Below are 23403 nucleotides of genomic sequence, written 5' to 3' on the forward strand. Positions count from 1 at the left end.
TCTATTACTGCCCTAACTTTCCCAGCTCAATCTACCTTTTGCAGCAGACATCTATGCTTTCATAAAACTGCCTTTCTTTTCCTCTCTTACTAGTCATAATTGCGCATAAATCTTTATCACAGAAGTTTGCTACTCTAGTGAGACCACTTTCTGCAATTTAAAGAGCTGAGAAATACATTACATTGTTAGTCAAAAGGGCAGGAGATAAAAGGTTTGAGATTTGTAACTTAATTTGAGATATTGTGTGCTTGTGTTGTGTGATAATGTTAAAAGTAAAGTGTGGGTGGGCTCTGGTTTTATAGTGTCTGAAATTCTTAGGGCCTCTTCCCAACAACACTGCAGTAATTCACTCACTGCACAAACTGCCATGCAGAGAATGACATTAAGTTCCAAACCTCTGGAGAAAACCATGAGAGAACTAGTAAGGAAATAATTTCTTCTGTGTGTAAAGGATTAAAGGCCAATTTATTTTTCAGAAGAGTCAAAATCAATATGTATCTCCTCAACATCTTGAAATCCAGGTCCAATTATACTTTTTCTTTGTAACTGTGGCAAACAGGCTGCTTTCATGGTTTCCAAAACATTGTTCTCCTGTTGCAAGTCAGGTTGCTTCATTATTTCTAATGGGAAAAAATATTTTGAGGAGAGTCAGACAACTCAAGAAAGATCAGAGGGCAGCATTTCTTTAAGTAGGTACAACATAAAAAACAACATAAGTGTTCACATTTACAGAAGGCTGGATTTTTAAACTAATATCCAGATTTGGAAAGGAACACAGTGATCTTGAAGCAGGAGGGTAGTGCAGCTTCCTATAAGGTAATGAAGTAGAAACAAAAATTTCATAGCAAAGTTTCTCCTGTTCAGATTTAATTTGTGTTCTCCATGACACTTGAGTGGCTCCTTTTGTGCTGCACCTCAGTGCTTGAGCCAAAGCCGTGCAGTCTGGATCTCTGCTGGGATAAAGCCAAGGCAGGTTTTCCAGCTGGGATTTCCTCCATGGGTGGTTTGCTCTCTGCCTTTGCTGCCTGATGCCATTTTAGATCAGACTGAAAGAAGGGAGTGTGTGTGAAGTTTAATTGTAGCTAAACCAGGAAATTATCTCCCCACTCCTTCAGTGGCCAGGTGCTGGATGAGTGCACTCTGCATTTCAGTGCCTTCCCAAAGGGCGCAAGTTCAAGGTTACACTTTCTGTTATCCATTTGTTCTTTAAATATTTTCCTCTTTTCCAGCTAGGTGGCATGCCAGAGCCCACAAACCTCTTAATATTCTAGCTTTACCACACAGCTTTTACAAACAAGGTCATAGAGAACAGAAGGAAAACATATAATTAATAATTATCAAGACTTACTGCTGTGTGGGCTGCAAGTCCCTGCTCGGAAATTAGAACCAAATTATTCCAGGCTTTTAAAAAGGTAGTTAAGATATCCAGCATACCTAAATTGTCTCCTCTGAGAGACTACACCAGCTCCATTAGCTCCCTGCATGTACTTTGCTCCATGCTAACACGAACCACATGCTTTAAATCACAGCAGCCAGTTCCTTCCCACTGCACTTGCCTCACTCCCCACACTCCCTGAAATGTCTTTCCAGTTCCCCTTGCCTTGTCTCCTTCACCCCAGCCCCCTGTTAATGCCAGCTGATCTGGAACAGCCACACATTGAGCAAAGCAGGGACAAAAAGGGAAATTTTTTCAAACATTTTTGAAATAGCTGGAAAAAAAAAAAAGTAGTACAATCCTAGTCCCTTTAGGAGACCTCCAGGTTTGTTTCAGTCAGTGACATGAGAAGGAACTACCAAGCAAGGTAAAGCCTTATCCATGGTATTTCTAAGCAACCTGATTTAAACAGGACATGGTGGCACTCCTTACCAAAATCTGAAAGTTATCCAGGGGATTATTAAGGATGTTACAAGTATGTAACCTAATCTGACTGCATAATCCTGGATATTGAATTTGTCTCATGTTCTCCCAGTTTATCCAGCAGTTTATTATTACATAAATAATTATTTTCTAGGCAAAAGTGTTTATATAAAAATCTAGGACTTGTTCATTTATCAGTGAATTTCCAGAAGGAAATTTACTTTGTGTTTGGAAATTTGAAAATTTGAGTATACATCCCTATAAGGGACATCTGTAAAGGGTGGGCCAACACTCTCCTAGAAAAGCTCTCCCTGAGAAGTCTGTCCTCTTCTTGGAAAGTAGCCCCTCTGTTTCAGGTTTTATATATTCCCTCATCAAATATTGTCCCTGTCCTTTGCCCAGGGAGTAGGGCTGTGGTTAGTCAATCAGTACTTTAAAGGCATCTATTTTCTCCTAGTAAAATAATAAATGATTGACTCCTAGATTGTGATATAAACATATTCACCTAGAAGATAATTACTTATGTTCTTCTGGCAAATAATAGAAGGAAATCAGATTAAGAGCATTTATTCCATAAATAAAAAGTATGTATCCAAACATCTGTCACCAAATGAAATGTTTCTGCAACCCCAATCCATTTGTTAATTGTCTCCTCTGTGCCTGGAATGCAGCTGTTTAAGTAATTTCTGGAGCAGCAGCTCTGCCATTGACAGACATCTGTGCAGGATTGGTGAAGTGCAGAGAATGCTCTGTTTACAGAGAGGCAATCATGCCTTTCCCTTCTCCCCTCCTCCCACCCACAGCTCTGTGCAGTGATAACAAGGGAGCCCCAGCCATAGTATTAATTTATTTTCTGCTGAAATGCACCCATAAAGTTTAGTCAAGAACAAATGAGTAAAGGAAAGTGAAGATAATTTTTCTTGTGCTGAAAAATACTTTTAGATACCAACCATAGAGAGTTCTTCATATTAGAAAAGGGCAGGATTTGTTGAAAGAGAAAGAACATAAAAATAACATTTTACAAATAGTATAACATCAATTATTTATCATAGCAGTCTTTGGGTAAAGGCCCAAAGCAAAATATTTGACTTTGAAGATGAAACAAAAATAGGTGGCAACTGTTAAAAAACCTTTTTTTAATTTTCTTTATGAAATTTTTTTGTTGAAATACAGCCACTACCTAAAACAATCTTGCTGGAGAAAAATAAAATAAGAATTTTAATCCTTTTCAAATGCTCATAGAAGAAAGGGGAAACTTCTGTACAGTGTTTCATAGATGAAAAACATTTTATGAAGAAACCAGTTATATTTAATTGTCTGTGGCTTTCTATGGAGCCAGGATGCTCCCATTCCACAGCAAGCACACTGCATCATAAATTTGTCACAGTAGTTCTCATATTCCAGCCCCAGAATAACTGAATTTGACTGAATGCTCCTTAGGAAGAAGATTAGGAAGGTTCTTGAGACACTTTCTAATGAAACACATACTATTTATAATATTATTTAAGAGTAAAACATTTCAAAATGTGCTTTATTTTACAGTGTGAGGGGCTATTCAAATATTAAATCTCATATATTATTCACCTACAAAGAAAATTAGTTATTACTCTAAAATGGAACATACACAGCAGGGCAGAAAACTCCAACATGAAATTTTTGGGAATGTGAAGGCATTTTAGCTAGTAATTGTTATTTCCAGGAATCCTGTGCTTGACAGCAGGCTTCATATGGGCACAGATTAAGTAAAAAAAAAAAAAAAAACCAACCAGAAAAAAAAATAAAAAAAACAGAAAAAACTTCTACGAAATGTCTTCAGCATCAAAAAAATGACTACACAGGTCCAATGGGAAGGGAATTTATAGATTTTGTGCTTACTTTTGTCTTCAGAATTTAATTTTTGCTTAATTATATGCATTACATAAAATAAGACAATTCCATATGTTGGCTTGTGCATTTCTGCTCAGAATAGAAAAGGATCTTATAATGACTTTGGGGAAGTCAGGATAACCTGGGACTCTCATGGCTTTGCTGAATGTCAGTAAAGGACATTGCAAAAAAAATAGCAATTGTTTCACTGTTCAACAATTTAATTTGTCAGTGATGTTATTTGCAAATTTTTCATAGTCACAATCTATTCTAACAGCTCCAACTTTCAAAAGCAATACTTCTAAATAAAATGAGGTACTTGCAAAGATCAAGAGATAGAACACTTATTTGTGATTACCTTTTCTGCAAAATATCTTCGTTCAGTTCGTGTCAAGGTTAGAGTTAGCTGCAGGCATTGTAGAGCCTGCTGACTAGAATTTCAGCTCCACAATCAGCTGAAAGTTTTTCTGCAGCATGGGTGGGGTGATCTGTTGGGTTTTCCTGGCCTAAGAGAGATACCAAAACATTTTAACATACTCTGCCCTGCCGTTCAAGCTCTGCTGAGAGGCAGGGCTGCAGCTGCCTGTTCTGTAGACTCACTTTACTTTATTCATGTCAGGTGTTTTTGCACCTCATGCAGTCAGGCTTGGTTCTGCTCTGGCTGAGGCCAGGCTGGAGAGGCTCTGGGCAGCCTGACCCAGAGGGTGGCTCCCTGGGCCGGGGATCAGTGTGGGGCTGAGGGATCTTTAAGGTCCTTTCCAACCCAAACCAATCTATGACTCCATGATCAGTACAATTGCAGTGCTAATTCCACCAAGCCCCTGTATAAACCCTCAAAAAGAGAGCAATTCATTTTTTCAAACCTGATAAACCATCCTCCAGACCAATCTGTTTTCCCCCAAGCTGAGCTATCCAAGAGCCCAATGTGATTTCTTTAACATGATACAGTCTATGTAAGACAAATTCAGGCACAAATTTTGAAAGTCTGAAGAGAAACCCTGGCAAGTATTCACAACTACTGGTGCTCATGGGAGAGAAAACCAGTGTCTGACCAAATATCAGCTTATTTAAAAGCCCACATGGCAGAGCACATCACAGAGACAGTCCTGAGTCTCAAAGCAGCACAGCCCCAGCAGAAAGAATGCCAGGAAAACATTTAGCAGAGAACAGCTCGAGGCTAAACTTTGTGTTAATTTGCTTGCCTACCTCAATCTTTTCCTTTTACTGAAGGCTTTTACAATCACTGCATTTGTCAATGTCAGACATGGATAAAATGCACAGCAGTCAGGACAGAGATTAGTGGAAAACTGGCCAAGGGTTGCTCCCTCCATTCAGTCAAGTCCTTGTGTCTTGAAGCATGACAGCTTAAATTTTTTAAAGCAGTTATGTAAAATTGAGACTGCATTTGTGTCCCCTGCAGCAGCAGGTCACTCTGCCCTCTGCCCTGGCCAGGAAGGCTCATCTTCCTGGCAGGGAGCAGAGAGAACAGCATTTAAATTAACTCCTTGGCTGCCCATGAAGAGCTATTCCACAGCAGGCTGGGAAAGTGCCACACAACTTCTGAAGGCAAAGCCACCTGCTCCTGATGAAGGACAAAAAGTCCAGTTTAATGCACTGTCCATGTGTGTGGTGCTCTCTGGGGTCCATGTCTTTCCTCCGAAATGATGAGGCCACAGGTATACTTGAAAGCCAGGGGGAAGATAAGATAGATGAATTTGCTGTCATCCTTTTCTTTTTAGTTTGTGTCAATTTTACTTTATTTTGCCAACAACCCCAAGAAGGAGTTTAGTTGCTGACCTTTCTTAGATGTGTTGTTACATGTCTGAAAATCAATTTCTAGAGTTATCTGTTGTCTTTCTTTTTTTTCCCCTCGCCTGTAGCACTTTGAAATGTGTAGGCTGGGGAGAGATAAGTGATATAGGTTGGCTGGACTGACACAAATGTAACAGGGACACAATTTATGACTCTGCTCATTCATGGTAGATTATATGCTCTTGAGATACTTGATGATTTATAGCTGATGTAAATTGTGATGCTTACTGTGCCATTAGCAAAGCCATTATCTCTGTCGTGAAAACTTAGAATCAATATATGTCAGCAGAGACAGAAACAGTATTGTGAGCTTGCTGATAAAAATGGGTTTGTGGAGGACCATTCTAGGATTCCATTTGACACGGCCCTTTCAGAATTCTGAGAATTCCAATTTCACTAATAAAAGTCCTGAATTCAGGTAGTTATGTCCTTTGCAATTATTAGGTATGTGGTAATGGCCAGAGTGCATTAGCAACCTCTCTCAAAAAAGAATTTTGCAAGTTACAATTAGGAAAAACTAGCCTGTGACATGATGATTCCTGCCATTCTCTAGACAATAACTAATTATATGTTGAAATATTACTTTTTATAATTAAAACTTATTCTCAGAATTAATTATTTTATTCTGTAGTTGAAGAAAATGCATTTTTGGAGAAATGCAGTACTAGTTAGAGCCTCTTGCCGAAGAAGAGGATCAGACCATACATTTGGGGCACTAAGAACAGGCTGGGTGTCATACTGGCAAACATCTGAGCTAGAGATATAGTGAGCAAGCCACTGACTACAGTCAGTTCACAAAGAATAGTCACACAAACTATTTGTTCAGTCAGTTTAAAAATCATTGTTATTCAAGTGACAGCTCTAAAGATCACTTCACTAAATAAGCCATCTTTTAAGATTTTTCCCTTTGTGGTTTTTTTAGGAGCTATTTGTACAGGAGAACAGCTGAAAGAGTCACCTGCCCTTTCTCAAAGGTATTGCTGAGGTCTCAGGCTGAGCTGCTTTCAGAGCTCTGGAGCATTGGATGTGGCACTCTAGTCTGGCTCACTTTGGAAACAGTTATCAGCCATGAAATGCTGATCTCTCTCACATTTCTCACTTGTAATTTGACATGAACAGCTTTTACCATGCAACGAGTCAGGATTTTCCATCAGGCTCTTAACAGCTTCACAGTCATCATGTTTGGCTCCTACACCAGTTCCTTCCCCATGGCTGGCTCACCACATCAAACACATCCCAAAGTGCTCTTCTGTCTACCCTTGCACCTCAAATGTTCTCAACATCCCCATGCCTGGACTGGCTAACCAAAGAGTTGCTTTTATCGTGGTCCCTCATCCACCATCTTCTAGTTTCACACAGTGTTGCTCTTATAGGATTAACAATGCCAGAGAATTGCAGAGTATTCCAGGTTTGAGGAGAACTCTGGCAGTCTCCAGTCCACTTCGACTAAAAGTAGGGCAGCCAGAGCAGGTTGTGTCCTGTTGAGTTTGAGTGTTTCCTGGGATGGAGACTCCATAGTTTCCACTGGCATTTGTGTCATTGACCTTCCTCACACTGAAGATTTTTTTTCCTACTCTTTTTTATTATAATTTTTCTTACCCTTATTTCTGTCTGTTGCCTCTTTTCACTGCACCCCTATGAGCAGAGTTTGATAGTTGTGGACATCAATAAACTCTCTCCTTTGCCTTATATTCTGCTGAAAAAAACAATTCCCATGGTCTTTCCTTTATATCATGTTCTCCAGCCCCATGAATATCTTGGGGATTGGAGCTGAACTTGCCCCAGAAGGTCCATAACTTTCTTGTAATGGGGAGCCCAAAAGTCAATGCAGACTTTTCAGCACAGCCTCATAAATGCCAAATACATGGGAATAGTCATTTCCTTGGACCCCCTGGGTATGGTTTTGCCAAAACTGTGCAGGATGTGATTGGGTGCCTTTGCCACAGGGATGCACTGCTCACCGTATTCAACTTGTAGCACCAAATTGATAGCTCCCTTTTTGCAAGGTTGCCTGCTAATCACTTAGTCCCTGGCCCAGATGGTTGTAGGCACTCTACTTTCCCAGGTGCAGGATTTTACATTTCCCTTTTCTGAGCTTCATGAGGGTCCAGTCAATACATTGCTCCAGTCCAGCAAGGTCTCCCTCTACACAACTTGGTATCAGCTGTGGATTTTCTGAGTAGTGCACACTGTTATATCCTCCAGGTAATTTAAAGACATCAAACAGTCCTGTCCCAAATATGAATCCCTGAAGACTATCACAGTGACCACCAACTAGGTACACATTATACTATTGATTAAAATCCTTTAAGACACATAATCCAGGCAATTATCCATTCACCTTATTGCTTATTGTACACTTAGCCAAACATATCTCACCAATCTGGCTATCAAGATACTATGGGCAACCTCACCAAAGGCTTTGCTAAAGCCAAAATATACAGCACCCACCACTCTCTCCTCACTGTGAGTCATCTGTCTCGTCATGGAAGGCAATCAGTTTCATCAGACACAACATGCTGCTGGTAACTCCATGCTACTGCTTCCACCACCATTTGACATCCAGGCACCAGGACAGGACCTCCAGGAGGACTCACTCCATAAGCTCTGTCCTGCCCAGCAAAGCTGCTATAGAGCATCCACGTGGTGATGTTGGCCCACTCCTCTGTGCTCCTGGAGACATCCCATCTGGACCATCTGGCTTCCATGTGCCCAGCTTGCTTGAGTGCCCCCTCACTGTCTTCCTCTCCCCTGGGTATTGCCACAGAGGAGACTGCAACCAGGCTACGAGCAGGAGAGCCTGCAGGCAGCCTTGCACAGCAAAAGAGGCAAAAAGGCACTGACCTCCTCCACCTTTTCCATGTCCTTTGTCCCTCAGTCTCTAGCTCTTCTCAGCAGCAGGCTCACAATTTCTTTAGTTCTCCTTTTCCAACTCTGTTATGGAAGCCCTTCTTCTTGTCCTTCACCCCCCTTGCTAATTTAAACTCCAGCTGCTTTTCTGGTATCTCTCTGTTTTCTTATATTACAGTAAATTAGATAAATTCATTCCATTGGTAGTAAGAAAAACTCTGAGGAAGAACTCACTGGAGCCATTCACACAAGGGAAATAGCCAAATGCATCTAAATCTTTCAAGACTTGTGAGCAGCAACCAGATGGGAAGGGACAATTTCCAGATGCCAACCCTCCATGGAAGATTTCAAATCCTCAAAGAAAACAGCTCATAGAAAATTCATCTTAGAAGAGACATCAGAGAAAGAAAAATAATTGTTCTCTTCTGTTACTGTGCAGCCCAAATCCTTTCCCAAACTCTGACTCTTGCTCTATATTTTAACTGTCAATGCACACTAATTACCAATTGTATTTTAACATTCTGTCAGCACATTATATCTATTTTCACTAAGAAAACTTTTGGGGTTTTTTCCCATGGCACATTAAGATAAGCACTTAATTAATTAAGCTGCCCAGAATTGAATGCAGATGATTGGGACTGCTACCACTTCTGTCAAGTATGAAACATCATTGTTTGGAAAGATGTAAGGCAGCTCCAAAAAAAAAAAAAACAAATCCGCGGTACATGCTTGAGGGACAAAGCACTGTGTCCTTCAAATCCTTTCTCTCTCAGGACTTCCCAGGAGAATCTTCGTGCAAACAAAATTTTGGAAAACAGTAGGAGTGTCCTCTTAGTCTTCACAATGAAAGACAACAGTATTTTCAACATGCAAATATCAAAACCCTAGAAGATGAATGTGTTTTCAACTTTTCTTTGAAGATTTTAGTTTGCTGCCAGGTATTAATTTTCATATTTCTTGTGAACCAACTGTTACTCATAGAGGATTCAACACAGTCGCTGTCTTTGCCATGAGAAATTTTTGACATTTTCCCATTAAGTATATCAGGTATCAAAATAGCAGAAAGAGAAAACAGTGACTATCAAAGGAGGATTGGACTCTTGGGTTTTTTTCAAGTAACTTTCCAGACTGAGGTTGTCACTGTAGAGCTAAGAGTGGAGTTCATATCAGCTGTTTTGCCAAAACTGTCTCCTCTTCTCTTTGATGGTAAATGTTTTATCCCTTTTTCTTTTGAACTTTTTGCCATGATGCATAAGGAAAGTATTCCAGTTTCACCTCATTTTCCACAAAACAAAGCACACACCTAGTCACACATCTGCTGCTTGGTGTAATAATGCCCAGAGCCAGCCAGGCTCCTCCTTTAGTCCCTGCCTTCAGGCACATTTCTTTTTCCATGGCAGGGACCTGAGCCAACAGGTCTTCAGCTGTGTTTCAGCTCTAAATGGCACATGGTCATTGCTTTGAAGCTGTGCATTTATACATCCCCTCTTGCACTGCTGTTCATTGCTCCTGTGAAGTGCTCCTCTGGGATAATGTGACTATTATATTCTTGATTTCTTACATCACATGTTTTTCTAGCTCTTGAAGCCTCTTCCCACATCAGCTTGAGAATCACCTTTCTTTTTCTCATTTCATGTGGTGTTTTGGCTTCTGCCCTCTTGCATTTAAACATTCAAGAGCTCTATCACAGTTTCACATCTCTGTTTTATCACACTTAAATCTTACTTCATACATGTTGTCTGGACACAGGGAGCTGGGCTTTTCTAGTTCCTGCACTACATAATTACAGTTAGTGAATTCCTGCAAGAATTATCTGAAAATTATTTCTATATTCACATACACCAAAGCCAGCTCTTTTGGGGAGTAAATGTTCCTTCTAAATAATTGTATTTATAGGGGATATCTACCCTCTGCACCAGCAGAACCAAGCAAGTCTTAGGCATTCTTCATGTGTCCTTTGAAATCCTGGGAAATTTAACTTTGATGAGGAAACTTTCAGTGGTTTTGTTCATTCTTTCCCCCCACTGTCCTCTTGACACCAAGGACATTTCACTCAATCACCCCAAGAGAAGGACCTGTCACCTTCAATTCTGCCTGATCTGTCTTTGTTTCCTGAGCTGTCAGCTAATATAACACGAGCACAACAAACTGATCTGGAAATGCCTTAAAATGAAAGTTTTCCACAGCAGGCACCAAAGCCACATCACCCACTATGGAAAGTGATATCTTCACGTGTGAAGTCATCTCTCTGCAGCTAAAGCATCCCTTGGGCACTCCTTTGTCCTGGAAGCTGGTCAGGACTTAGGTGCTGCCACATCTGCTGCTGGTGACCTGGATGTGGCACAGGACTGGGAAAAGGAACAGTGTGCCTGCGGTCTCTGTGCTGATGGAGGTCTTCCCCCACCCAAATTAAGCATTCCTGTGATTTTGGCAACATAAACACTTGAATAACTTTGTAAACACCAGTCAACTAAAAGTTGGGCTCTGAAAAGTTTTGACACTGGGGGAGGGTTGCAAAAACTTGTTAGGGAAATATTATTATTGACAGAAAAGACAAAGCTAAATTTTGACCTAAATTTCTCCATGTAACGTGTAACAGAACAAAAATGGTGTGCACAGGGACAGCCCTGGGCTCTGCACAGAAGGCACCAAGTACTCTTTCACCTTTGAAAGGAGGCAGAGAGCAAGGCTGCCCAAGAAGTCCCACGTCTTTCAAGGTTTCTGTGGTTGTTTGCTCACAGGGGTGCCTGAAGGCTCTTTGGTCCTCTGGTGACCATGGGGAAGCCACTCAGTGCTGCACCTTGGTGAGGGGCTGGCCTTGGCCTGGGGAAGTGCTGTGTGCGTGGGCTGTGCTGCTGGGGGAGCCAGGGCAAGGCCAGGGAGCAGCCAAGCCTCAGCCCTCCAGCTGGGATGTGCAGAATGTGCCTCTGGGGCAGGGAAAATGTCACCAGTGCTTTTCCCAAGGGCCCTGATATGCACAGCACTGGGGAGGGGCTGTAGGTAGGAGGAAGTTGGGAAAAATCTACCCAAAGGCTTTTGGGAGTGACAAGTGGCAAATACACACATACAGTTCTCTTTTGTGGTGTAGGGTCACCCTCAGTTCTAGCCAGACACCAATTGCTCCCAGAGACACAGAAAGGAGGCCTTTTGCAGGAGTGCCACTCCACACTCCTTCCCCTGGCTGTGCCTGTACAGCTCAGCTCTAAAGATGGCACTGCTTTGCAGCAGTAAGTACAGAAGGAGCAAAAAAAGAACACCAGACCCTGAAATTTAGGGGAAGACTGCAGCAGAGCAGCTAATCCCACTTGAAAGGATGGACTCATGTCCAATTACATTTTTTTTTTCCAATCCACTGGGAAAGCCATTATACTGATGGCAGTCAGATTGGTGCAGCCACAGCAATCTTGAAAACATTTAGGATATCTTTGATTAAATGATCTAGTGGACAAAGACTGAAATTGCTTCTCTAGGAAAACCTTAACATGGATAGTTTTTTTAATTAAAATGAGTTAATGTGTGGTTTTTGCTCGTAAAGTCACATGAAAGGGAGAAAACAAAAGTGAGTGATACAAGACAGGGAAAACACCCCTTTGTTTTCTCTACTGAATATCACCATACTGGTTTTAAAATCCCTTTGCTTCCCTGTGTAATCAGGTTGATTATAATCCTCTAAAGAAATAAAACAGCTGCAAAGACCTCCAAAATCACTTTCTTCTCTACTGCATTGTATTATTTTCAACAGCTTTGTTTCCAAATTATTCTTTTCCCTTCATTGCCTCTGAAAGTCTATTACTGGATTTATTAAAAGAAAGCTGAATAAGCATGCTGAATACAGCCACAGTGATTGCCTCAACACATGTTGTTCGTGCAAGCAGGTTTGAGCTGCCGGCTGTCACTGAACTGAGGCAGAACAAAGGAAAACTCAGCTGAAAGAATGAAATTGTTCACTAAAGGAAGGTTCCATATTTTGCCCTTCTATCATACACTGAAAAGCTAAAATAATTATTAAGCTGAAGTCAGACCATGACATTTTACTTCAACCCAGGCTAGGAGCAGAAATGTCCCCGTCTTGTCTCTAAAATGACCTGACATCTTTCCACTGTCTGGGGCTGTGCTGCTGCATGCTGCTGCTACAAGCTCTGCCTTCAGGGAATTAGCTCATCTGGGGTGACTTGGGAAGGGGGCACCCTGCTTGCTTCCCACTCCTGCTTGGTGGTGATTTGCCTGGCTGTAGGAGGGTGCAGGAATAAGGAGAGGCTGGTGCACAGAGCACACCTCACCCATTAACTCACTGTGCGTACACACAGCACACACAGACATTTGCACCCATGCACGGGAGGGAGGGGAGTGCATCAGCCCTGGCAGGAGCCCTGCATGAATGCATCATCCCTGGCAGCTGGGGAGGTGGCACACCAGTCCTGCCACCCCATCAGTGCTTTTGCAAACCAAGGTGTGCCCAGTGCTTGAACACACCTCTCTGGGCCACGTCCCTTCCTCCTCCCCATTCCATCAGGTTTTTCACAGGTAGGCTTCCCTAAGGAGGCAGGAGGTTTGACTGTGTGGGGCCATACCTGCACTGTGAGAAGGTGCATTGTGCCCACTGCTACAGGGAGAACTGGTGATGGAGCTACTGGTGAGTCCCCAGAGAAGGGGTTGGGTCACCATCACTGGAGGTGTTTAAAAGATGTGTACCATTTACACATGGCTCAGTGGTGCACTTGGCAGTGCAGGTTAAGCACCATAGAATCAGGATTCCATGATTCCTCTCTGGGCAACAGGGGGGTGCCCTGTTTCCCACAAACCCTCCCTCTGTGCTGCACTCCCTGTAGTGGTGAGTTTTGTTCCTTGCTCAGCCCATCCAGCAATTTGAGTCATCTCCAAACAAAGGGAAAGACACAGCTGCAGGCAGAGGCAGCTCTGCAGGGCTGTAACATTGCTGGAGTTTGCACAAGCAAGTGCAAGTGCTTTTACTGCCTCAGTCAGCATGATGGCTCAGGTCTTCCCACCTTTTTGATTTGTCCAAGAAAAGTACTTTAATTTCTTGGTCAGGACAACAGATTTTTTTGTTTTTCAGACAGTACCATTTTAATGCAAGTTACACAGACGAGCACAGAGTTTTTCTTGCTGAGCAGCTTTATGTGGCCGTGGTGAACCACCCATCTCTCCCCCAGCCACCCTGCAGCCCGACAGCATTGGCCTTGCCATGGGCACCAACAGCTTCCTCTGTCACTCCAGTAACACAAAACTTTTCTGCCTCATCATGGAGACCAAGACATTTAGGAGAGATAAAAAAATATTTATGGAGACAAAAATATTTATGATCTCAGTATCATAAATAAGCCTACACTTAGTTTGATAGAACATAGCAAGTTTATTTTAATGATTAATAGAACCATATCTGGAAAGGGCAAGTTGAAAAAAAGTTACTTTGCAATTCTGAAACAGTGATAAAGTCACTCTTGAAATGTTTAAAAATATGAAAATGGAGTATCTGCTAAACAAGAGCAAATAGATTAAGTCCTATGCAAATGACTGAGGACAGGGCAGATTGTGAAAATACCAGAGGCTAGAATTTTTTTTCTGTTTGGAAGAAAATGTGTGTTCCAAATAGTTTTAAATCAGTAAACTTTATGTGCTATTATCCAGATGGAATAAAATGTTGGCCCCACAGACATTAATCACTCAATGAACTCACTGAGGTCAGAGTTTTACCCTGAGACTCAATTTTTTGAAAAATAATTCATATTTCTGACATTTTTATATGCACTCACATAGCACAGACTTACAGACTTCCCACACTGTGCCTATATATATATATATATATAAAATCATTTATAGCAGTAATTGTACTAATGCTTTTGTACTAATGCAATCTTTTACTGCTTTACAACACTAAAGACTTTCTAATTTCTCTTTGTCATGCTATTCAGACATCACTCCCTATTTTGCTCTCTTCTCTCCAGTGCAAACCACCCAAGGCCCACTCTAGCAGAATGACATGAAAACACGTGTGTTGTCTGGTGAAGAGCAGCCCCACTCCACAAAACACACAGATGTTTTTGAGATGCAGCAGCACTGCATTGTTTTGCAACACAGACCTACAAAATCACCTCTTTCTTCATTTCAAGTGCCATGATATGGAGAGTGGCTGATTCATATGATGTGTTCCTTGGTGAAAAGAACAAAAAATACATATAAAACTAGAAATCAGTGGCAGAACTACAGCCTTTTTGGGTGCTCTGGACACCCAAGAGAAAGCAAATGGCCCCTCAAGCCCCAGGGCTGACTGGGGTGAACTCTCAGAAGACACAGCACTGTGACCCCCTCCAAAGGACAGAGCTCTGACACACATGTGCCCCAGGAAGATGCAAAGGCAGACAAGTCTCCTGCTGTCAGGTTTTTCTCCCAGCAAAAATAATCTATCAAGTTATAAACCATTCCTCTGACCCAGTCTGGCAACTTTATATCCTCCAATAGCTTTTATTTCTCATTGCCTATCATGGCATAAACTGACGTTTGTGTTTCCCTAACTGTTGTATTTGAGAATGTAATTTTTATTTTTTCCTGGTTCTACCCAAATACTGTCTTAGTGTCAAGAGGATGTGACATCATATTTTTTCAGATTTCTACACTTAAATGTCTGCTACTCACATTTCAGAAAAGGACTATGCATCATCCATATAAAACAACCTAACTGGTCATTGCTCACAGCAGCACTGGTATGTTAAATAAACTTAGTGGCAGAATAAGTTTAAGAGCCCTTTTGAAGCCTTTCCCTGAGCTTTGTTTACCAGTTTGGACAGTAGATATGGATGTGATAAAATTTTTAGAGACATGTATTATAATGTGCATCTCAGTTCACAACCACAGTTAATATATGCAGCTGTCTATGTGTTTAACCTCATACTTAAAGTGTTCCAGCTTTGGTTGCTTATGGATTATTAAAATTATATCATTATATCTCTTTCTTTGATCACAATTTAGTGTAACACATTATCTTGATTCTCAGTAACTTCCAACTTTGATGTTATATTTAATAAAATATAATGCTGTGCTGAAGAATCCCTCGGGTATCTTTAATTTCTTTTCTTTTTTTATTAATATATATTACACTGTAAATGGGATTAAATTGTCTGATTAGTGAAGCAGGCTCTCTCTGCAGCAGTTAAACCCTGAATTCCTCAGGGTGTTCTATAGACATTGTTAAAACCTCTTTCCAAGGTGCTGATAACCCATGAGAATTAAGCCTAACATTTCCCTTGTGCTCAGGCTGGTTTCACGCTCTGACCCCAACCTTTGCTTTGTTAGTTCATCTTCCTGCACAGAAACCTTTGTTTTTGCCCTTAGAACTGTTGTAAGGCTGCACTCTAAAGCAGGAGAGAGAACTGATGCAGATTTTGGAAGACACCCTGCCGCCCCAAAGCCAAGAGCTGTGTGAAGAGTGTCCTGCAAGGGGCTGCATCACCACAGAGCACCATCCAAAACTTGCAGCAAGACCCACATCACCCATTGTCCTCAGCAGCAGAAATTGCTCCTTGATGCTCACAGGCATCAAGGCATGGTGCTGCCTTGAAGTGGCAGTACCTTGAAGGGCCAGCACCACTTCTTATTGTCAGGAAACTTGGCCAGGGCAGAGCCAGGAAATGGAGCTCTCAGCCCAGAGAAGTCCAGCTGGTGATGACAAGGCCCCAGCACAGTCTCTGTGCCCAAACAGCCCTGGACAAATCTCGGTCAAGCTCATGAAGTGCAGTGTGTGCTGAGCTGGAGTTCAAACCCAGGCACAAGAACTATCCCATCAAAAACTCCACTGGAAAATGCTTTAAAGCACCTAGAAAGCAAAGAGTTGGATGAGAGAGGCATGGATTTGGGCAGGAGGACAGAGGGAGGCTGATAGGCAGGTGGATCTTTTCTCACTCCGTCTTGTGCTCCAGTGGCTTTTGGTTGAGACAGCTCTGCCCTTCTGCAGATTTTACAGCATCCAGCCCTCACCAACAACAGCTCATCAGATGTTAATTTTAATCACCTCCACCAGGGTAATGAGGGCAAGTGGACCCTAAACTATGGCTAACAATGCCGACACAATTCTCTGACAGAGAGAGGAGGTCCTTCTTAGCCTGTCAAGAAGTAAAACTAGTCTTGAGAACCTGGGGCCACATCATTATGCTCTTTATTACATCTCATTAAGACTATATATTATAGAAGCAATATTGTAGAGTTGGACAGTGCCAAGCCAAGCAGGTTTTACCATACTGCAAGATTAGGAAAGTTCTTCATCACTTTCGCTTTATTTGCTGACACAATTGTCTTTAAAACAGTCAATCAATGTACTATGCAAGCAGAAAAATTCAAATGTACAATAGACTGAGCAGTAAATAAAAATCAGATTAAAAAGACTTAAAAGACATTTTAAATCACTATAGTTCTGCCTCCTGAGTTGTCAGGCTTTTAACATTTCACTGACAGATACATGTGTATATTTATATACATATAACATTGTTATGAGATATACTTCTAAGTCTGTAGTTGAATAATACTCAATGAAAAGTTATATGCAGACCTACCTGATTATTTTATAAATTATTCAACAAATTAGTGACATGATAGTGTTCCCACCTAAAGAATAATGAAGTCCAGCTGCACAGGGCATGAGGCATAGTTTTATAATTCAGCTGAGTTTTCTGGTCCTTTCCAGACCCAGCTTGGACATCATTTATGTACCTAAGCAGTTTATACAGGTGAATAGCGCAGCTGCCTTTTCTGAGGACTAAGTCTTCCACAATAGGAGCAGCAGAAATATTCACAGGGTATAAACTGGTGTTTTAGCATTTCAGGCTTAAACAAAACAAAACAAAACAAAACCAAACCCCAAAAAAATCTAGACTAGATTAACTAGAAGAGAACAGGTTTCCATATTTCTATGACCTGAAGAAGGGAACATGGGAGGACAGGAGTAGATGTTGTTTCTTTATGTCTACACAGTAGAAAAATATCTCCTCAGATTTACAAAGGTAAAAAAAGGTTTCATTCATAGGTGACTTTCCCCCCCTGGTCACTGAAGAAGAAGTAGATTACTGAGCCAACAGGAAGAAACATTTCCAAATATTACTGACAATTAAGCAGAATAACAATTTTAAAGCTCTGGGAAAAGGATATATATGGTGAAGGATTTTTTGCATAGATGTAATAAGTGAGCCTGAGAGCAATGCAGGAAGGCAGTGCTGGCACAGACCCAGGAGGCACGATACAAAAACAAAGCACAGCCAGGTGGTCTGATAAAACAGAAATAATGGGCAGAGCCCTCACAAACCAAAACTAATGTCTTGGCTGTCTGATGACAAAAGTTTTAAGAACTTGTTTAATTACCTTTTGCTTTGCTTTCCAAATGGTCCCTAAGCAGCTTATCCAAAGTAAGCTGTAAATTGTATGATCAGCTCTTTGGTTTGAGGTAAAAAGCAGCAGGGGAGGCAGGCCAGGATCCTTGTGTGGACACAGGCAAGACCTAAACCCCAGACACTGAGAACCTGAGTCAACAGCAAGAATTTCCTGACTTAGGATACTACTGATGAATGTACCAGTCAGCAGCAAGGAGTTCTGGCTTCCCCCTGGCACTGTGTGGGTACCCTCTCAGCTGCCAAAATCAGGGTACAAAATCAGGTCATGCCCTCCCTTCCTCTCTCCTAGTGCATTGCCCCAAAACACCCAGCTTCCCACCATCCCCCAGCCCAGACCTGTCCCCTGCCTGCTGCAGGAGATGGCCTAGCAAGGATGAAAGAGTTTGCAGTGGCTCCTGTGCCATTGGGAATACACACACTACCGTGCAGAAATCCCTGGTATTAAACATGAAAGACCTGAGCCTAACAAGGAGCAGGAAGAGTGATTTTTAAGGCAAGAAACATCAGACATTTTAGAAAAAAAATCCACTCCAGTACAGAAAAACAACTTCATAAATCACAAAATGACAGAATCTGTCCCACTGGAAAATCACCATGAGAGAGGAATTCTTGCAAATGCATCTCTGATTTGAGAGATAAAACTAGAAAGCACAAAGTTGACTGTTGTGAAACTGTCTTTTCATATTCCAGTAATTTATAAAATTCAGATAAGTGCCTGAGTTGATGTCCTGATTTTTCTGAGGACAACAACCATATTGGTACTACCTTTAATTGGTCCAGGACATCAACCCTGAACTTTGTGCTGTTGATCCAAAGCAGCCAACATCAAGTCATGTCAGTGCTTGTATGAGCACTGAAATGAAGTCAGTACATACTCAGTTTCCTAAGGAACTTTCCCATTATGCAGCAAACAGTATCCCTTTGCTAAAGACCCATACCTTCTTGTTTGAGGAAAAGCTCTATGAAAATACTGCCACCATTATTTATGGGAAAAATACCTCCAGGAAAAGATTTAGTAGTGGCAATTCAAATGATAAACTTTAATCTATGGAACTCAGGAACTGAGCTGGAATGAAGGAAGGGAAAATGCTTTCCTCTTAAGAAAATTTTGGCTTTTTCAGGAAAAAAAAAGATAAAAGAATGTTCTTGTCCCAAATCACAATATTTTGTTTCTAAAAAGTGGCAACATAGCCTTAAGGACAGGAATGTCTGCTTCCTTCACTCTGGAAGATAGTCTGAGATCCTATCCTTTTCCATAAATTATGCTTCCATTATGACCCCCTTCTTTCTAAAGACACACAGGAAAATAACCCGATTTGTTTCAGTTAGTTAGCTTCAGTAAACCTTCCTCCACCATGACTGTTGGACAATCATAGATTCATAGAATGATTTGGGTTGTAAGAGGCCTTAAAGATCATCTAATGCCAGACCCCTGCCATGGGCAATGTCACCTCCTTGCACTTCCATCAGGTTGCTCAGAGCCCCATCCAACACAGCCTTGAACTTTTCCAGGGATGAGGCACCCACAAGTTCTCCAAGCAGTCTGTTCCAGTGCCTCAGCACCCTCACAGTAAAGAGCTTCCTCCCAGCATCACATCCAAAACTACTCTCAGTTTACAGCCATTCCCCCTTGTCCTGTCACTGCACGCCCTTGTGAAAAGTCCCTTTATCTTTCTTGTAGACTCCCTTCATGTACCAAAGGCTGAAATTTAGGTCACACTGAAGCCTTCCCTTCTCCAGGCTGACAATCCCAATTCTCACAACCTTTCCTCACAGGAGGGGTGCTCCATCCCTCTGATCATCTTGCTGGCTTCCTCTCCCTTCCCTTGACCTGCTGCCCTCAGTGCTTTGGGTGCAGCCCAGGACACTGTTGGTTTTGGGCTGCAAATGCCTGTTGCTGGGTCATGTCCAGCCTCTCACCCACCAGCACCCCCAAGTCCTGCTGGGCAGGGCTGCTCTTGATCTGTTCATCCCCAGGCTGTTGATACAAGGAGTTGCCCAGAGCTGGGTGCAGCCCCTTGCACTTGGTCCTGCTAGACCTCATGAGATTCCCAAGGGCCAATTCTCATTGTCCAAGTCCCACTGGATGCCATCCCATCCTTCAGGTGTGGCAACCACTCCACTCAGCTTGGTGTCATCTGCAAACTTGCTGAGGGTGCACTTCATCCCTTTATCTATGTCATTAATGAAGACATTAAATGGTACTGGTTCCAGTATGAACCCCTGAGGGGCACCACTTGTCACTGATGTCCCTTGGAATTCTGAGCCATTGACCATCACCATTTGGACCATCCAACTAAGTCCTTATCCAACAGTATTTGACCAATCCTTGTAAAAAAAAAAAAGTTTCTCTTACTAACATTTCTATGCTGATAAAATAAAATAAAAGCATATAAAAATTATATTTTGTATATATGTATATACACAGAGACCCATATGGATTTGCAGTAATTAAATCGGTCTAAAGAAACTCCTTTTGAAATAATTCCACCATGTAAAAATGAAATAATGCACAAGGCATAAAAAGATATCACTCATATAGGCACCTTTCTTATTAGAAAAAAGAGCCGTGTGTGCATTCTCCCTCACCACCCATCTCAACCCTCCCCCCCCAGTAATAGTTATGTGTTAAAGCTTTTCTGCGGTAATAAAATATCTTTTCATTAATATTCTTAATAAAAATCAAATTGAAAACTCAACTGGTCTGTATTTTTACTATATTTTTAAGTCCTCTACTCCTCAATTGCTCTTTTTATCAAGAGAAGTCAAATGATACTGGTACTCTGTTTTTCTGTCACATACTCTTACCTGAAAATCACAAGTCATCCTGACCCATCCAGAACATGAGGGCAAACACACACTACTTAAAATTCCATGTAAGACCCAGAAACAATAAAATCCATCATTTAAAACTGGTATAGTATTTCTGTCTTAAAAAAATAAATGTAGATGAAGCTATATTCAGCACAAGGTAAAAACCATCCCCTGGGAAAAAACTGCCTACACAGTAAACCAGAATAAATCCTGCAATATTTATGAGTATCGTGGTGCTGGGAATCCCCTCTGAGTGCCTCTGATTTTCACCATACATTGATTTTTATCATAAGCTGTTCTAAAATTAGAAGAAGCCATGATCTGACAAGTATCCTTTATGTTTTAGTCCTACAGATGAATACCATGAGGTACTTTCTCAGCTTGAAACTGTTCCAAAACCAGAGGCACTAATCTGACATATTAAACTGAACTTATATAAAGTCTTGTGTCTTTACATCATGCAACATCATTTATGGCATGCTGGGCTGTGACAGCTTAAGTTATGAAAATGCAGTATCACGCAGCAGATCAGAGCTGGCTTTATAGCAGGTCTCTTGAATTTCTTCATCCAGAAAGAATAAATTTTACTGTGGGAGCATTCTGCATAGAACCCCTGCAGAGCAATAGATTAAAACTGGATTTTAGCATTTACGTTTTGCTCAACTATAAATCAGGAACTAGAATTGATAATGGCAGTTATCCATCAACAGCAGTGCAACTGCAGATGAGCTGGAGTAGTTTTATAGTTAAAAGGAGTTACTTTTTATTATTATACTTAAAGAAAAGCTCTTCTACTTGGAAAGTTTCTAGGCTCTAAATAAGGAACGACCAGATCCATGCAGACCATCAGCACTTGAAGTAACACCTCTCCATATTTCAGACCATCACTCTGAAACTCTGGCAGTGGGCTGGAGCAGTTCACATTGCAGTGTCTCCCAGAGAGGAGCAGAAGGGACAGCTACCAGAGCCGGCAGGACTCTGCCCCGCGGTTCATCGTCGTGTTCGCCGCGCAATTGAACGCCTTACGGAACTCCTCAAAGTTGCTCATGGCTCCGATTACTCTGCAAAGAGAAAAGTGATTGACATGCAGGTTGCCTTTTGTCAAACACGACAGCTCTGCAAGTGTTTCAGTGTTTTCACTTCAGGCTGAATTTTCAGGCTTTCATATAATTTTTTCCACAAATAAAACCAAAAGGTTCAGGAGAAGGGCTCCCAGTTAAAGTTAATATGAAGCAAATATGGTTTCATGCTTTGAGAAACATCTTGCTTTGCTAGAAACTTGAGGAAAACCAAACCCATTTTGTGATACTGTGTCCTTTAGAAGAATTTTCCAATGTAACCCTTGGCAGCATAGGTGGGAGATCAGCAGTAGCTGTGCACGGTGGAATTCTTCTCCCAGCCCTGCCAGACAGCTGCAGTGAAGCAGGCAGGAGGATGTCAGCACACACTGGGGTTGTGCTGGCAGTGGGGTTGTGCTGGCACTGGTTTCACGAGGCTCCAGATTCTCCTAACAGCCTGCTCTGCCCATCCACCCACACACACTGGGTCCCTGGGACTCTGCAGGCTCTTGTTGGGCAGCTCAGCCTTGCACCTGTGAGCATTTCAACTCCTCTGATATCTTGGAAATACATTTTCTGAGCTTTCTGCCCTGAGCAGCTCCCAAGCTCTCTTGCTTCTACCACAGGTGGTGTGATACTGAAAGGGCAGCACATCCCTGCCTGACAGAAGCTGGACAATGTGTCTGCATTCCAGACTGGCACCTTTAGGCACAGGAGGCGAGCTTGGTCTTTGCATGCAGTCATCCTTGGCTCCTGCTTTCATGTCTGCATCATTTGATGCAGTCAGAAACTACTATTTTACCTTTGCTAGATTGCAATTGTGTTGTTTGCTGGTTTTTCCTATGCTTTTAACAATCTTGGGATTTACTAATCTGAAACTTGCAATGGTATTAAAGAGTTTTCTGAGTTAAAAGCATAAAAAAACGTCTCCTGTGATAGTAATTGTACACCTTGCATCTGTTATGCAGCAAGGAGGCATTTTTCTACATTTTAGACAATCAGCTTCTCAGTGCAGCTCAGCGTGGTAGAAAATATTCTTATTACATTGATTAGACTTTCTGTGAGTAAGAAAATTTACAGTCATCTGGCAAAAAAATGCCTAAAGGTCAGTTTTGTAGTGAAGATTACCAAATTAGGTTAGGTTTCTAATAAGATATGTAGCTTTACTTTAAAAAAATTACAGATACATATTCAGGGACTGGAACAGCAAGAGCTGGTCATGAAGAGCTGCTGCTGATTTGGTGGGTGTCCTTCCTGCCATGCCAGGGATTTCAATCTGAAATTGGCATTCAAAAATAGCAAATGCACATGCTAATACTGAAAATCTGCCAATTAAAAACAAGTAAACACGGAATTTATCCAGTGAAAAAAATCTTCATGTGTGCATGCATGCCACTTTTCTACCCATGGTTTGATTCTGCCACACATTAGCTGAAATCAGAGTGGAGTGTCTGGATTTCATCCCATTGAATTATAGCAGAGACACCTTTCCTTGAACAGGTCACACTGGCCTCCCTTGGTAATCAATAGAAAGATGTACTTGCAGAGTCTAAGTAATTTAAATTTATTACCTTCTGAAAGATTATTTATATATACATATTAACTCCTAAAGTGACATTTCCCTTTTGACTTTGGAGAGAAACTGGTGTAAGTAGTTCATATGCATACACCTCTGCTCAAGACATATGTTGTCCATGTCTATAATTTTTATTGTTACCTTTTGTGATTGCTTTTAAAAGGGCTGCTTGAGCTT

General features: G+C 41.5%; 2 protein-coding genes and 1 long non-coding RNA gene across 42 annotated transcripts in view; 1 reads left to right on the plus strand and 2 right to left on the minus strand.

Annotated features, from left to right (window-relative positions):
* LOC135293390 (collagen alpha-1(I) chain-like) overlaps positions 1-23403 on the plus strand; it is a 406941-nt gene that overhangs the window by 285627 nt on the left and 97911 nt on the right. For 3 of the 36 annotated variants that reach the window (XR_010355490.1, XR_010355512.1, XR_010355520.1), the window contains one exon: positions 14350-15434. The exons of the other annotated variants lie outside the window; for them this stretch is intronic. The gene's annotated coding sequence lies outside the window, so the exon portion shown is untranslated. Of the gene's footprint in view, positions 1-14349; positions 15435-23403 lie in introns of those variants that run through there. 36 annotated transcript variants of the gene reach the window in all.
* On the minus strand, positions 452-13191 carry LOC135293393 (uncharacterized). Its single transcript, XR_010355525.1, has 3 exons — positions 12958-13191; positions 4083-4230; positions 452-620 (listed from the first exon to the last, which is right to left on the minus strand). It is a non-coding gene; the product is annotated as an uncharacterized LOC135293393 (long non-coding RNA).
* Positions 16537-23403, minus strand: part of PHEX (phosphate regulating endopeptidase X-linked) — a 113289-nt gene continuing 106422 nt past the window's right edge. For all 5 annotated transcript variants that reach the window (XM_064407461.1, XM_064407463.1, XM_064407465.1 and 2 more), the window contains exon 22: positions 16537-21653. In XM_064407461.1, the coding sequence (XP_064263531.1) occupies positions 21551-21653 (103 nt within the window). In that variant the 3' untranslated portion in view covers positions 16537-21550. The remainder of the gene's footprint in view (positions 21654-23403) is intronic.

Source organism: Passer domesticus, chromosome 2 (assembly GCF_036417665.1).
Source record: "Passer domesticus isolate bPasDom1 chromosome 2, bPasDom1.hap1, whole genome shotgun sequence".
Classification (NCBI taxonomy): Eukaryota; Metazoa; Chordata; class Aves; order Passeriformes; family Passeridae; genus Passer; species Passer domesticus.